A 17,389-nucleotide genomic window follows, 5' to 3' on the forward strand; every position below is an offset into this window, starting at 1 on the left:
TGTGAGTCAGGCTGGCCCAGATCACTGAAAATGTCGAAGAAACTGTGTGGCAAGGAGCTCCCAGCGGTGGTCCTGGAATAAGAGGCTACGACCAAGAGTTGTGTTACCATGTACATGGAGCCAGGACTAGAAATCCTATCAGGATAAATTCCTTACTGAATAGAAAGGTAGTGCTACCCTGCAGATCACAACAGGCAAATGTAAACTCATTTCATTTTTTTTAAAGAGAGTTTTATTAAGTATTTTAAAGCTTCCAGAAGGCATATTGGAAAATGTTCAGGACCTTCTATCAGTGCCTTTTTTACAGAAATACCATAGATATATTTGACTGAAATAAAGAATATTAAAAATACAGCAACAAAAGCCTAAGTATATTGTATAGATTTTGTTTTTCAGAGAAAATGCAAGGTACTACATAAGGATAAGATTTAAGTCCTATTGAAGTCAATGCCCAAAGATCAGTATTCTCTAGTGGAACAAAAGATTTCACAGAAAACATTTTGTACAAAAGATACGAGTGATTTAAATTTAAGAGTATAGCGTATTTATGGAAGTATTTTTACAAGCCATTCTTCACAGTATGTATACAAGTGATAATTAAATACAGTTCTTCAGTGACAAAGTCATGAAAAAAAACTTTATCTGATCACATAAGGGTGCCACTGAAGCAAAGAAAGAGGAGACCTAGCCTATGGACTGGTGTTAGCTTTGGATTTGGGTGATCTGCCTCAAAAGCCCTTTTTTTTTTTTTTTTTTTTTTTTTTAAATCCAGTCACTTGGAGCTAAATCCACAAAAGGCTGACGATTCAACTCCATGATGCCATGCTCAGCATCCTTGCTCTTAGGCAACAGCTGCTTATTATAAAATATATCAGTGCTTGCTGTCAGAGTCCAGACCTTCCCAGCTCAAAATTACCACCACTGGACAAGAGGCTCCTGCGTGGCCTCAGCTCCAGCTCTGCACCACCAACCTGGGAAACTTTATTTCATGCAACAGGATGGCAAGAGGCCACCGGGTATCGCAATGCTAACAACAAGGAGGTGCCTATCCCGACCCCAACAAGGCAGGAACAGACGTGTTTGGATTCCCTCCAGGATGGATCCAACTTAACCAGGTTAAAAAAATATGGCACAAGGTCGCAGCTCTTAGACAGTGTCTAAAATCATTAATCCTGAGTAGTCCGAAGCACAAAGCGAGCAGGCTGCTCTGCAGAGAGGGCTGTGGTTTAACGCATGACTATCCATGGCATTTCCCACTTTCTAGCAGGGGGATACCTGTGCTCAGCGGGCAGCCTTCCGGATCCTCTCCTCAGCTGCCCACGTTGTCCTTCACATAGGTGGCCAAGGTGGCCCAGCTCAGGGCCGTGGATCCCGTTTCAGGCCTGGCATGCCTAAGCTTTCTTCACTGATGCAATGATGCCCACAGCTCCTCTGTGCTTCTGGTCTTCATTTGTACCATTAATTAATAGTATCAACGCTTACTGCCTCACCAGGGTGTTGTAAAGAAAAAGCATGCTAAAAACAGGAAGGCACTCAGATATTGGATAATAAGGACTGTGTAACATCCTAGGGAAAATTTTAAAGAATTTGCACTGTTTCCTATGTAGATCAAAGTTTAAGCCCTTTAAGACTAAATTTCTGCCCCACACAGACAAAGGACCTGGAAGAAGGACTCCTGCAGCGTGTCAGCCTTGTGCTGGCCCCCTGCATAACGTCCCCTTTCTCAAGGCATTTTGCTAAATGCAGAGGTCCCTGAGAAAGTCCCTGGTCAAGCCATACGAGCCACCCCAAGTTAGTTCCTTCATAGCATGCTCCAGACACAAAGCCAGGCTGCCTTGCTGCCACTTCACGCACAGTACTGCTCTTGTTCTGTTCAAGAATCTCTCTCACATTGCATTTAAGATGAGTGTAAGGTCTGTTTCACATTTCCATGAGACAGAGGTGCAGGTCACAGTGCAGCTGTCAGTGGAAGGCAGCACCAGATCCCTGGGGTAATTCTGACACCGCAGTCAACGAGAGTCACAGAGTTTTGACTGCATGGGGAGAAGATCCAGCCACCGCAGCACTCAGTGCAAAGCCCGTCCAGGCTGCTGGGAGGGCTCTGCATTGACTCTGATGGCCACTGGCCTGTTCACTGAGTAGAGCTGCAGTACAGGGAATAAAAGTGGGGTGATAGTTACACCCTTACTCAGCCCCTCTGGGAAACGGGAAGTATCTAAAGAAAAACGTTGCAGGACCTTTGGTATGCAAATGGATACTGCACTGTGTCCCAGCACTTTATAAGAAACTAGACTTGTTTCTGTTCTAGTCTTCTCCTACAACAAAGAAGAGAAGGCACATGGCAGAGCATGGAGCAAAATTTGAAAACCTAGTGTGATTTCACAGATGGTGTCCACTTAAGCAACTCAGAAGTAATTTTCCATTCAGCCCACAGGAACAGGTTTAAACTTCATTTGTGCCATTCGCTTCCTTCTTTAGTCCTTCTTGGTCCTCTCTCAAAGGTTCCAGCTCAGGCCCATCCTGTGTGGTTTCTTTATTCCAGTTATTTCTGACTTCATTTTCTGTCCTTACAGATTTAGGATCCTCTTCTTTTGCTTTTCTTTCTTTCTCCTCCTTGGCAAGCATACGATAATTATAATAATTCATGATGAACAGGAAGGTTCCTGCCAGCACCATCACAGCTCCACATTTAATGAACATATATTTATAGTCCCCAAAAGTATCGATAAGAGTTCCTGTAAAACATGTATTAAAAAAAAAAAGAAAGAAACTTAAGAGATGAAGGCAAGAATATTGTGTTTTCAGATCCTAAATATAAAGGGACATCCTTGTGGCTTTGGAATAAAATAAGACATTCTCTGGACTTCTGATCTCTTCTACAAATACTCCGATCCTGCAAATACTTCACAAGTGTTCCACTGTATAGCCTGTGGGTACTTAACGTTGATATAGGAAATACTACCAATAATTTGTCTGATCACAGGGTCTACAGAGAGTCTTTCCATTGACTCCAGTGATCCTACAAGGATGTCCGTTTGACTTGGTAGTCCTCAGGCCGCCAACAAAAGCAGCAGCATTTGAGAAAACATTCGTGAGATGGCGCCTGGTCACCAGGTCTCATCTCAGGCTCTTGACAAAGACCCTCCAATTTATTCCACCACGGGTCATTCGCCAGCATTAGAAGGGACTCAACTTTTGGTCACAGCTGCCCTTTCTCGTGATCTAAAGATGAAAGGGCACTGCGTGGAACTGGAAAACATTAGTTCCAGGGAAAGCAAAAATGATGCTGTCAATGTCAGATAATTTCAATGCCAAGACAAATGTGACAGGTTCCTCTCAAAGGTTAATGCCTCTGCTACGGAGTTACAGAGTAATTGAAGGAAGACGGCTTAATTGAAATGTCAGTGTTCTCCATTATGTCAAAATGTAATGCAAATCTTATTGGGATTATGATCCTGAGCATTAATTCCCATTTACTGGTGCAACATAGACCATTCTTAACATCCCAAACCCTAATTAAAGTAAGACCCGCTCCTAACCTGGCCTTCGCAGTAGAGATAGTCCTCCTTCAAACTGGCCCATCATCCATTAGCTCTCTGACTTTTTGGAATATGTTCTCCTCCTTAAAAATAGGGACCTTTAATTACTTCCTAACTGACCCCTAAAGTTGAAAAGCTGATGATTAATTATCCCGCCGCATTACACTAACAAGGGATTTTTATGGCCACCAAACAGATTTCTTGATCACAAAAATAATAATTTTTAACTGGGTTTGGTCAACAGTTCTTCCTGAATCATTCTGAGATGTGTTCTTGGTACGCCATTTTCAATGCACTGTGTTTTTCATGTTACTGGTGAAACATCAACCAAATGCTAATTGCAACTATTTTTTCTTTTCTGCTAATCAGGATGACCTAGAGGTCTCCTAAATAGGTTTCAATGAGAGTTTTAATGAGTAGAGTATTGGAAAATTCAACAGTAGGATAGTCTTGCCTCTTTTCCTTTGAGAATAAGATAAAGTCATAAAACACACTGGGAACAATTTACTTAGTTCATTAAAGCAGAACCCTGCAGTAGGTTATTAAAATGCCAAAGAACCAATAAATTTGCTGCTTATTAAAATGGTGGGGGAAACCCTACAAAACTAATATTACTGATTATTACATAGAACTGTTTTAGCCTCATTAGCAGTCTCTGGTCATTAACTTAATCTTCCACACAGAAAATTATATCATTCAGAAAACGGTCATTTTAAAATTGTATTTTCTTTTGTTTGTCATTAATTAAATAATGAATCTGTAAGACTGCAAGAGAATACAGCTGCTTCTGTCACACTGTATGAGCTACACAGTAATATGAAGAAATAAATGGCTCTGCAAGATGTGCCATACAGAGTATTAGTCAGATCTCAGTTTTGAACCCAGGAAATGGGTTTAAACTGCCTTCTTTCTGTTCATTCTTTAAATTTATTATGATGCTGTCATACCAAAAGCAGAGCTTAACTTTTATACATGCAAATACAGACAGCACACACAACCTAATTACACATTTTAGCACAGTTAAAGGCGACCAATTCCCAAACCGGTTATTCAAGCTTGCACACAGGTGAAATGCAAATTGCCGGACAGGGCACATGGATAGGATGGTATCTATACACTAAGAGGATGTCTCCTATACAGTCATTTAATTCATAGCCAACTCAGATTTGATAAGGACTGTACTTGAGCCAAATGCCAGATTCAAATATGGTGCCTTTCAGACATGGGGTGTTCCTTGTAGAAAAAAAGGTGAGCACATGCTATAGAGGGAAAGAAGCAGAATCACTGCTCCCACTTATCTTCAGATGACTGTAAACCCTGCTGGAGGGACTTACAGCAAGGTCCAGCAAGGACCTCAGAGGGTCTCTGCCTTTTCATATTTCAAACCATACCATCTAAAATAAACATTTTTTATTTTCAGAACAGCCTTAAATCTATCCAATGCACTAAGATGACTGAAATCCGTAAGTTGAAGTACTCAGAGCCCTAGAGACAAACAGTAAGGCTTAGGTTTGAGTCACAAGAGGATTTCATAGAACTGTTGTGTTTTACTATGCTTAAATTGTGGTGGCCTCCAGCCTTTTGCAACAGGAGGAGTCTCCAGGAGGAGTCATTCTGAAGCGCAAGGTTCTTGGTGTTGCAAGAAGTCCTACTCTGTAAGTTCAGTTCAAGTGTTTGAAGAGATCAGGGATTGAAAGATCACTCACCAAACTCTTGACTTCAACTAGACGACTACACAGAAAGCAGTAAAGAGGAAATGCTGGAGGAGATACCTGCCTTCCCTGTCCAATTACTAGTGGAAAAATGGTGGGTGGGCAGCAGAGAAAAGACCTTTAGAATCAAATCTTATACAGTGTGCTTGAAAGAGGCTAAATATAAGCAACAACCCAGTGGAACCAGAGGAAGAACATGCACTCACCTCCAATAGGTGGTCCCAGCAATATCGTGCAGCACTCTGCAATGGTGACCAGGCCAACGGCACTTGTGAACCGGGCAGCTCCCACAAGGTCCATGAGCGTTTCAAAGAGCATGGCACAAACCATGCCGAAGGCCAAGCCGAAAAAGATGGAGTAGACGACGAGCCCCGTGTAGCCGGAAGCCAGCGGGCACAGAAGGTGGCAGGTGCCATTAAAAGCGATGGAGAAGCTGAAAAAGTATTGAATCCGCGGCCTCACCCACTTGCTGTTTGCAATGATGCCGGTGGTAGGTCGGGCAATCATATCCACGATAGCAAGGATTGAAAGGAGGAAAGCAGCTGAATATTCATCAATGCCAATGTGCTTTGCATAGGGTGCCAGAAAAACAATGGGGGCAAAGAATCCCAGGAACATGAGCACATTTCCTATGAGGTAAATCAAGAACCCTCTGTGCTTAAAGAGGGAAAAATCGAGGTACTGATTGATTTTTTCGCAACAGTCCCTTCCTTCTTCCTCTTCCGTTTTGGTCTCGGTGGGGACGTTCGTGGCACTACTCATTTCCATGGCATCCTTAGTGACCTCTTCTTTCAGAGCAGCCTTCCCTTCCTCAGTTGCCTGGGTTTTGCCTGATGCCGTGGCTGCCCCAATGGGTCTGAAGAGAGCTCCTGCCACACAGCAGTTTAATAAAATTGCACCAAGAATTAAAAAGCTCCCCCTCCAGCCAAAATTGTCAAAAAGGAACTGGTTGAGAGGAGCCAGGGTGCAAAGCATCACAGGGCTCCCCGCCATAGCAAGGCCATTCGCGATGGGTCTTCTCTTCAAGAAGTATTTCCCTATGATTATCACTGACGGCTGGAGGTTGAGAGCAAGGCCGAATCCTGGAACAGAGAAAAACAGTTTAGATACACAAAGGAAGATTTGAGACCCATTTATCCTCAGTTCATTGTTTAAGGCAAATTCATGGACAATTGGTACACTGGTGCCTCTTCAACATGATAGTCTAGATGCAAACTTTGCTCAAGATATCCTTAAACTTCTGGCTGCTGCATTTGGGTAACCAGACCCCAGAAAGCCCCTTCCTTTTGCACTGCAAATCTCTTGGGTGGCAAACCTAGCACAGAGTTTGCTTCAGAATAAACTGAAACTATACCCTCAATGAACGCTGGCTGGTTTTGTCCAGACACAGCAGCCTTGTTGGAGGAGAGGATGGATCCATTAAAAAAAATGACAACCCCCAGTTTAAGGAAGGTTGATCTGGCTTGAACCAGTGCTAGCCACCAAAGCACATCCTTCTCATTGCGGCTGGGGCTGGCACCCCCTTCCGTGGGCGGTGGGCACCCAACACTGCTGCCAGGCTGACAGTCCTGCGCAGAAAATAACATCACCCTTCTCAGACACTACTAATTTGGTGGTGTGAGCAATTCAGGTCTGATGCAAAAGATGAAGAGGTCTGCCAAGTACACAGCAAAACAGCTACCGAGGATGCTAATTGAACAGGACCCTAGAGTGTTTCATTTAATTAAAATTTATTTATATTGCATTTAGATATATAAATGGTATTATAAATCTGCCTTGCTAATTCAGTTAGCCAGCTTCTCGTGCACAGATGAAATCTAAAGGCAGAGATACCAAATGCTGTGATGGTCTTGACTTTCTGTGGTTCTGTTCGAGAGCACTAGCATATAATAATGTCCTCTTTTCAAACATTTCTATGATGTGCAGTATTTCCTTAAAAAGTTAGATTTTCAGAACTCCACCAAAATGACATTTAAAAATCTTGCCACATATTTTCCACCCTATCATCCAGGAAAGAATGAGCCACATTAGAACAAAGCGGAAATGCAATTCTTGAAGTGATTATACCAGAGAACATGAATCCCAAAAATAGTGTCATGCAGATTTTTTTCTTGTTCATTAGTCTATATAATTAGTTTGTTTAACTGTGCAGTACATAATTAGGCATATTGCTTTACAGAAGAGAATTTAGAAAGGTCAAGGCTCTCAAAATTAATTAAGGAACACTATCATTAGTTGCTGATAGAGTAGAATCCAACTGATGCAGCAGAATTCAACTCATGCTGGATAGCTTCAGTTTGAACGGTTTTACAAAATTATGATTTTTGCCAAGTCTAAGATTCTTTTTTTTTAAAATTACTTGGAAGCTTACAACATTAAAAATAAATTGAAATGGCATTATATTAAAATTAGCCTTGATACAAAAGACATTCTCAGCATGAACTTTTCTAGATAGTGCATATATTTGGTAGTTCTAGACAGTCCATATATTCGGTAGGACATGTCTTTGGGAAGCACAGTCTGCTCATAATGCATAAGGGGCCAAATTCATGCCCATGAGATGACTGACCTGAGAACTATGGAGGCAAAACATGGCCTTGGTTAGAGAACACCCTTGACGGTGTTCAGATATAGGAATGCATTTTCTTTCACCTGAGAAGATGCAACACAGTGGATTAGAGTTTGCTTTAACTCCGTATTTCCCAGGCTGGTAGGTAAGGGCAGCAACTGAACCATCATTTCCACAGAATCATTTTTGGTAGGGATCTACTACACGTTGTGTGGAGAAGGAAAATCAGACTAGATGCCAGCTACCCACTTAACCAATAATCAACTCAGATTTTTTTATTATGTGAACATTAATTTGCCAGTCAGACAAATCTAATTTAATATTACCTCATGCTATTCCCATTAATTAAATTTGGAGAGTTTCAAATTGACTGACTGGAATTTCAATTTACTTTAAGCTTTTGGCTGACTTTAGTTGGAAATATTTATATTCATTTTATTCAGTTTTCAGAAACTACAGCAGCTTTTCCATGGCTGAAACTGTTACTCAAATAACCACATTTTCTCTCACGGGATATGACAGAGAGGCCCATCAGCGGTGTTGCACGAGCAGAAGCAAGCCTGTGCCAGAAGGAGCATCCTTCCCTAGATTAAATACATCTCCCTCATATTAGAAGGAAATAAGTGGTGCTACAGAAGTAAGCTGTGCAGCTATTTGATCTTATTTTCACTCAGCAAAGGAAGATCCTACCAGGTATTTCAATGCTCAACGTTTACAGCTGAGGCAAAGACCCTAGTCCCATTAATCAACGAGCTTCACCCTAGATCCCATTTTATTTCGTGGCGGTCTAATTGGTACAGATCGAACTAAAGTCTGAGCCATTGTTATTGCCTCGTATTTAGCTTTGAAATTTGCCGCTACTACCTCAGCCTTGAAGAAGAGGTTGCATGCCTAAACACCTATTTAATGCATCCAGGCTGGCACCTATCCAGGTTGACAGCTTGCAAACCCCATTTCTTTTTCTAAGTGCTATAGGGAAAGGAGTGAGGAAGAGAATATGGGTTTCACAAGCGTATGCAAAGTGCCTCGTGCAGCCCACAGCTCGGTGCCATCAAGGACAGAGCTGCTTCAGAGCTGCCTCCAACAGCGGAGCCCAGTCCCTGCTCTGCATGCAAATGCAAGAAGACATAATCAAGAAAGCAATTGAGATTGCCGTGTCTAATCCCTCCACCGTAAACAGATACTTCCCGCTCTGCTCCTCTAAAGAGATTTCTATTAATATGCCAAAGGCACAGGACTGTAGCAGGAAGCTCCTACTACCAACTATCTTGTTTTTATCTCCATCCTTGCGAATTACATGAACACGGTCCTTTACATCAGCCTGTTTCCTTTCAGGGTAGTAGGAAGGAGACTAGACCGTGATGTTTACAGGCTGCTTTACAGTCATTGCAAATCACCTTTACAGAAGCCTCTCTCCTCCTACAGCAATGCTGTCTCAGCCACGTGATGAGCAGGCAGCTTCATAATTGCCCTTGAATGCTTCCACGTTAGGCCTGACCAGTGAAAGCACTTCAAGCGTAATTAGAGGCATCGAGCATGTTAGCAGGATTACAAGCATCTTCCCTTCTCTGTCAAATTAATATTCCTTCCCCAGCACATAGGCACCATGCCTGGAAATGATGGGTTATTAGCTAAGACCTCATCCATACAGCTGCCCTCACTCAGCGAGCAGGAGGGAAAGGTGAACACAACAAAAAACAAGGAAACATCCTCTGAGGAAAACATCACGGCATTAAAGAGGAGGGAGACGCGGGGGCAGCTTTGCCCCTGTACCCTGTCACAAGGGTTACATGTGTGCATTGAGCACAGCTCATACCATCAACTCTGGGATGGGCAATGGACCAGATTTCAACCAAAAAAAGAGCAGGGTCTTCAAAAACCTTAGGCCCGTGGGGGTTATGCACAAAATTGCCTCCTGGCACGTTTTCAGACAAGTACCTTTGAAAATAGGAGTTGGTGCCTTCCTATAGCACTGTTCCTTCCCTGAGCCCTTCTGCTCACCAAAATGCATGTATTTTTAGCAAAGGATTTATGGTTCTCTTGTGCTAATCCAGCATTAGTCAACTTGCTAGAGGACATTTGTTTAGCAAGGAATGATGCAAGCTCATGCATCAATAAATATTGAATTTATCCGTGGGAGACATTGGTTATTTTTATTTCTCATTGCTTTGTTTCTAGAATCTCTTTCAAGGAATCTGGAAGATTTATGCATTCAGTAATAACACAATTTCATCTAACTACAGTGACTCTCCTTACAAAGAGTAAGGTTTAAGAGAGGGAATCCTACATGGGGATTTATTCACTACTGTACAGATCTAATAAAGCAATATTGGTGTAGGAGAATAGGGTGACAAACTTTCTGTCCCAATTTACTTTGCTAGTGGCTGGTTTTATTGATTTTAAATGTTGAGCTTGCACTTTTCATGTTCAGAAAGCAGCCACACTTAATGTGGCTGCAGAGAGATAGGAAACATTCATTAAAACATACACCCTGCAACCTCAAAAGTCAATTTTGAACTCATTGTGTCATGTTTTCAGGCAGATGTCCTAGCTGCACTGGAAGAAACCTTAGCCAAAATAATCAAACAAAAATGCTTACAATTAAGCATCTATACTCACACAGGTCAAGAACTCGAATCCATCTACCCTTAAAAGCAATAACCCAGCACCTGCAGGTTTTAAAGATGCTGGACTGAGCCTATGCCTTCTCCTGTTTGAGTTTCTAATATGGAAATTCATATTTCAATACAGAAAGTTCAAATTGTAACTTCAATAAGGAAATATAGATTTATTTTTTTCTCAATATGGAGAATATTGCACATTTTCAATCAACTCTAGAGGTTACTATTTTCAGATAAAGGACCTCCTAACCTCACAAGCAAAGCAAGTTCCTGAAATCTCATTTCATACTTCTCAGAGAGGAAATATAATGCACAGTTATATAGGAACACAGGTGCTTTCTTCATAGTCACATTTGTACCTCGAAGGACTTGCCTTGCCCAGGGCAGAGCGCAGTCAGCCTGCGTTCGCTTCAGCGGGAGCTGAGGGCACTGGTGGCCATCGTCACCATTGCCTCTGGCCGAGAGCACTCATCTGCAAAGAGCACAGCCCCTGCTAAGATCCCGCACGCGATGCTCGGCCAGGAACACAGCACTTAGCAGGGGATATGCTGTTTGCCAAAATTCGTCTGGAGCAGTTAATAAGCGAGGGCCCTTGTCCCACCAGCTTTTTATCTCACCAGCTTCCCATTGCATTCGGCTGAGGTGCCCAAGTGTGGACGCATCAGAAGTGAACCTCAAGCACGAGTGGAAAGGAGACACTTTCTTCTTACCTGTAATGAAGCCCACGCAGATGTAGAGCTGCAGGATGCTGGTGCAGAAGGCGGCTGAGACCATCCCGATGCCACACAGCAGGCCTCCAAACATAACCACGGGTCGGCTGCCATAGCGGTTTACTAAGATACTGCTAATGGGACCTGGGGAAAGAGTGCAAAATGTTCCTTGAGGTAGCTATCTTGTGACAGAAGGGCGTGTTTGACACAAAGCAGGTAAAACTCTGCAATTTTAGCTCCCCTGAGGTGCTGCTGACAGCTTCTAGGGGAGCTTCGGGAAGAAAATGGAAAAAGGGAGAAAGATGATCCGCACTGCGTAGAGATGGCAGCATGTCCCGTACCACGCCGTGGCTGTGTGGTTGGTAACAGCTCCTGCCCCAGGACTTTAAAGTGTCATCAGAGAAGGCAAACGGCAGTAACAAATCAGGTGAACGTGTGATCCCAACGTAGGAGTTTCTTGATTTATTATGATGCTGAACCATACACACAAAGCACTGGTTCATATTATGAGGCTGATATCATGAATAGTGTTGCATTTTTAATGCCTCTATTTAATGCAATTTCAATCGTGCTGACCAGGAGTGAAGCTTCAGCAGAACAGTTGTTAATTAAATCTTAGTAGCAGTCTATGTAGGTAAAAACCGTTTGGGATGATGGATTAGCTGGAGCTCAAAAGAACCAGTTTGGTCTTGCATTTATGTAAAGAGGTGGTTCAGGAAAGTGCAAAATTATGAAAGAGGGAAATGGATTAACAAAGACTGTGTGCACTGAAAGGCAGCATTGAAGTCTGAGGAAGTGGAACATGACAGCAGCTTTGGGTGGAGAGGAGAGAAGGGAGGTCTTGTGTGTAGTAGTCTCAAGTAGCTGGAGAACCAGTAAAAATCGAAATCACAGAATAATGTATGTTGGAGGGACTTTGAAGGTCTCAGGACCAGCCCCTTTCTCAAAGCCAAGCCAACTCTGAAGTTCGATCAGGCTGCAAAGTCAGAACTGGAGAAAGCAAACTGAGCAGGATAAAGCGTCCAGAAGTCAAGCTATGAGATACAAAGAAAAGATTCTGTATTACTCAAAAGCCCTGAACCAGAATGCTGCCAAAATGATGCTGGAAATGAGGCGGGGGACACAGGCAGCATTGAGCATGTTACCTTACCTGGCTATTTCTGGTGCTAGTCAGCAGGCAGCAATGGTGTTTGGGATCTGCCTTCATTCCTGCCGTTACGAACAGCCCACACCGTCCACATACAGATTACTGGCAAACGGGTATTTTAAGCTTACAGGCACCTCTGAAGAGTTTGACTGTGGGACCTACCTCACCGCAGAGCTGTTTGGTAGGATGTTTACCTTTGCTTAAACAATCTCAGCCAGAAATAGTGACAGAGCTCTCTCCAGACCCTGCAAACCACGGCAGGCTTGAGCACAGAAGCCGGACCCCAAAACCCCAGTATCCCCTCAGCACGGCTGACAGCATCCGAACACGTTTTCAGCTGTTATAATGTGCAAGAATAAAAACCAGTAGGTATGACTGGTTAAATCCAGGGAATCAAGCCCATTGTTCCATCTGTAACATGTAAAATACTTTCCACTAGATGTCTAAGGTCAAACCACTGGTAAATGAAATACACACAAGCACAGTCTTAACAGCATCCCTGTCACTGCCTGATTTGTGAGCTGGCCCCATCAAATGCACCATTCAATTAAAATTTCTGTGAGTGTATAATTACGTGAAGATTTTTTTTCCTCCTAATCCTGTAACTGGATTCACACGCATGCATCCTTTTGCTGCACAGAGCACTATTGAATTCAGTTAGACGTTTTGGGGAAAGAGATCCATATATCAGATCAGCACAGCAGGAAAGGGACCCCTTTCTCACCAAGTTTTCCCTGGTCAGGACTTGGACTAGCATCATGCTTGAGCTGGTCTCAGCGTGTTCCGTAATTCAATAGATTGAGCCAGTGCTCCTCAGAAAGGCACCACCACGTTCCTCTGCAGCCTAAAGGCACACAGCTTTTCCATTTTTCATTTTTTCACATGTCCGCGTCTCCCCAGAATCAATCTAATTACTCAACTAAGAAAATGCAGTTTCAATTACCCCACCCGCTGGAAGAGAGCTTTTACATTAGCCCTAAAACTACAGGATGTTGTACCATGGAGCAGAGCATTTAAAGCCCACAGGATTTCTGCTAAGGCCCTCTCCTGCTCTGCTTCGGGGCAGTTCCTGGGGAGAGAAGCGCCTGCTATGAGAAGTAAAACAAAGCGCTCATTTATGTCCCACTCTTGCAGCATCCACCTCCGGAGAAGGGGAATATGGATCCGTGTCCCTCTCACTCCAGTCCATAAGCTGTCATATTGGCTTCACCCATCAGTAAGGATGGGTTTCGACCACGACAGCAGATGTTGAACTGGAAGGGCCTGAGGGTGGACACATTCTGCTCTGCTTCGCGGCTATGGGGACAACCCAGGGCAGAGGCTGGAGCAGATGAAAGCAAAAGTTCATATCCCAGTCACGGGCTTTACAAATGAGAGCACCCGTACTGTGCCCCTGGGGCACCCTCCATGAATGTGCAGAGTCCTCCACAACATCCCAACTTCCCAGGTCACTTATTAAGCCACAAGACTGTAATTGGTGACTGCTCTTGTCTTGTGTGATCTCTCAGCAATGCTTTACAGCAGGTGTGCATGACCTTCAGCAAACAGCCTTCATCTGCTGTAGCCAGCGTTATCAGTTTTACAGGGGGATAATCAGTCCCCCTGTTTGCCAACCCGGGTGGGAGAGCTGTGGTCTCCAAAGTGTTATCTGCCCGGGCTGGGCCGAGCTCGCAGGGAACTGTGACAAACTTCAGAAGCAACATAAGCCTCTCTCCTTTGCAGCCTGAAACCTTAAGCCCAGGCCCTGTGAGCCTGCTTTGCTAAAGCAGCACAGCGTACAGGATCACAGCACACGCGTGTGAGCCACAGCATTTGATCCCCTTGACCAGCCTCACCCACGCAGGACCGAGGGTCAGAGACCTCTGAGATACTACGTGCAGCCAGTTAGAGGAGAAAACAGGAGCACAGCATCTGGACTAATCCTTCCAGCCACAGGAGAACCCACAGTAAAGGCCATGATGAGCACTCAACCTCAACCAGAGAAAGCATTAGCTAGACTTATACTTTATGAGACACCAGAGAATCCAAACCAAGGTCTCAAACAGTTGGGAAACCAACCTTGCCTGAGATGCTGCTCCGAGGGCGAAGGTTTCGTAATAGTCCTGGGCAGACCTTTCAAATGCACTGAAGCAAATGCAAAATCACATCCCCAAAATTACTTCCACTTAAGTCATCCGGACCTACAGAAATGTCCATGGGCTTTAATGGAGCAGCCTTTCAAAAGCTGTCCAGACTCCCGGCAGAAGCCGGTGCACGCAATATGTCACATAGCTGTGCACACTTCAGCACGCAACCCATGCCAACTTGGGCAGGCGTAGGAAGCACAGACAGCCCTTCACCCTGCCCAGATGTCTTCAGCGATCAGCATCACACCCAGCAGATCTCACCGCACCTCTCCTGCCCTGCTCAGCCACGTGCCACCCCTAGCGTATTTCTCGCAGGGGGCTGGTTAGCCATCAAGCATTAGATAACTTCAACAGCAGTGTGCTGGGGAGCTTCGGGAAACATCAAATAGCTCAAGTCAAGACAGAGGAATTAAGAAGAGGGAACAACAAAGCCAGCACCGCAGTTGTGGGAAATGGGAAACACGATTACTGCTTTGCTTGAAGCCACTGCAAAAATTAAAAGTGTGACAGCCTTTGGAAACACGGTGGAATTGAAAAGTGGGACCTGTCATTTACCAGTTATTCAGCCTGCATGAAAAGAATAAAGATGCTTTATATTACCACACGGAAAACAATTATGGTAACAACATGTGCAGCTTACATCCCAAGGCACCTTTACTTGCTAACACCTGCCTGGTCAAACATGCAGGAACCACAGGCTCCCTGTCCTGGCATCCAAACTAAATCATCCATCCTTCTTGTGAGCCAACAGCAGAAGCTAACAGGAGTTGGGGTGATTTGTGCCTCTTACTTTACAATCAGGTGAGGGCAGGGCAAGAGAGACAGCTGGCAAAGCTCTCAGAAAGCCGCCATTTACCTGGCTTGACCTTGCAGAAGCAGCCACACGAACGCTGTCAGAGTCCCTGAAAAGTCACATCAAGGAGCAAAAGCTGTCTCAGCTGCTGAGTGTGTCCCCAGTGCATGGCTTCTCAGGGACCGGAGCAGCCAGGGCTAGTGTCACCCATCCAGCGCTGTGCCCACAACCCCACCACCACGGCAGCATTGCAACTTCTAATGAGGAAATTAGAAGTAAAATTTAATCGCTCCCTTGCACCCCAACACATTACAAGGCTGACGACACAGGAGTGCCAGTGCTTCGCTGCGGGAGGGGATGGCATTCCCACCCAACCAGCCCTAGGACTCAAGGTGTCCCTCTCACAACCCAGCAGGTCGCTTCCTCCCTTCTGATGAACTTCAGATGTGGTGATGGTTTATCACTCATGGCGAGGAGATAACACGAGACAGCGGAGGACAGAGAGGGCTGCTGTGCCTCATCCTGCTGCTGGCTTCGCTCAGAGCCATGCCCGTGGGCTCTGCACCTGCCCTGGCTCGCAGGGCACTGCTGGGGGACATGCTCTCCGCGGGACCCACCATCAACCCTGGGTAAAAGCAAGGAAAGCCAGCTCAGAAACGCCTTGTTTTACACGCCAAGCCCTTGCAGAGCAGGGCGCATATAAAGTGAGTTCTGTCTGCAGTAAAACTCTGCAGTCTGGAGAGCAACAGTTCGCACCCAATATCCCCTAAAGATGCTGCTGGGATCATGGCACTCCTGGAAGACCGATGTAATGTAAAGCACTATCCTCAGCCCATATAAATCATGCTGGTTTAGTGCCTGTCCTGTATAAAGCCTCTCTTTTCTCATACCTGTGGCAGATTTCCATTCGTTGTTAGCTGGTACATGAAAGGCCATGTCAAAGAAGCTGATCTTGGTGGCAAGCAAAACACAGGAACTCGCCGGTGGGAAATAAAGCAAGCCCTAACTCATTTGTTAGCTTGTCCAATTACTTTTCACCTTGAGTTGTGTTTGCAGAAGTGAAAAGGACCCTGAAGAGGAGACTGTAAAACCATAAAGAAAATGCAAAATACCCTGGACTCTCCTCTCTCCTCTTCCACAAAGTCAGGCCATCTTGTCATTTATTCTTTTTGAGCCGCTGAACTATGATCCAGGGAGGACCATAACGCAGAGTTGGCATTTAACAAGAAATATCAATCCAGACTGGCTTAAACTCTTGCAAGTACGACAGTGCTCAAAAAACAGACACCTGAATTGCCTTTCTGTTTTCCTCAATAAGCCTTATGAATTTTTTATGAGCTGCAAAACTTCCAGTGTTGGTGCAAAACACTAATGTATTTTTAACAAGGACTAGAACTTTCTTCTCTCCCATACCTCTGACCATACATACATATATATATATATACATATATATATATATATATCTTATTTGTAAAGTTTGGTTTGTCATTTATTTTCATTAACCTCATACTAACAGAAACAGTTTTCCTCCTTTTCGGTGGAACCTAGCTTGTATGAATTTCTGCTGAAATATTTCTGTGCTCCCAGAGCAGCAGCTAAGGGCTGAGACCCTGAAGGACAGACCCCGTAACCCAGAGGCTTCCATGCAACGTGGGTTTTTTCCAGGTTTCACAAGACTGACCTTCTGACAGTGTAAAGCGGCACGGAGCCACTGCAAACATCATATGTCTGCTGGTAAGACCATTTGATGGCCGTGCAGATGATCAAATAGCAACGCCTTAAAATAGCCAACTGCACAGACCCCAGTGCTGGCAGATGTGGGACCACCAGTGCCCCCATCGCTGGGGCTGCAACGTGCAGCTCAGTTTTTCCTGCTTTTCCACGGTGACAAGTGGCTCTAAAGTGGCTCTGTTACTGCATAGGGACATTGGTCAGCACCAGAAGAACTGCCCAGATAGTTCATATTTTCCAAACTGCTGTGAAAACACAGATAATACTAAGGAACTCAGCACGACATGACTGGCGTTGACTACGTGGAGTCACTGGGGACATAAGAAGGAGCGGCGCGTACTCAGCTGGGAGGAAAGGGGGGGAAATCATTTATACTAATAAAACAAAGTCTATTATTACACTAGTAGTAAAACAACGACAGGAGCAGGCCTGCAATTTCCT

General features: G+C 44.4%; 1 protein-coding gene across 6 annotated transcripts in view; it reads right to left on the bottom strand.

Moving 5' to 3' along the window:
- Nucleotides 1-235: 235 nt before the first annotated feature.
- LOC134521666 (monocarboxylate transporter 2-like) overlaps nt 236-17,389 on the bottom strand; it is a 43,759-nt gene continuing 26,605 nt past the window's right edge. For all 6 annotated transcript variants that reach the window (XM_063348367.1, XM_063348366.1, XM_063348368.1 and 3 more), the window contains exons 3-5: nt 11,152-11,295; nt 5,458-6,333; nt 236-2,735 (exon numbers count right to left, since the gene is read on the bottom strand). In XM_063348367.1, the coding sequence (XP_063204437.1) occupies nt 2,443-2,735; nt 5,458-6,333; nt 11,152-11,295 (1,313 nt within the window). In that variant the 3' untranslated portion in view covers nt 236-2,442. The remainder of the gene's footprint in view (nt 2,736-5,457; nt 6,334-11,151; nt 11,296-17,389) is intronic.

Source organism: Chroicocephalus ridibundus, chromosome 10 (assembly GCF_963924245.1).
Source record: "Chroicocephalus ridibundus chromosome 10, bChrRid1.1, whole genome shotgun sequence".
Classification (NCBI taxonomy): Eukaryota; Metazoa; Chordata; class Aves; order Charadriiformes; family Laridae; genus Chroicocephalus; species Chroicocephalus ridibundus.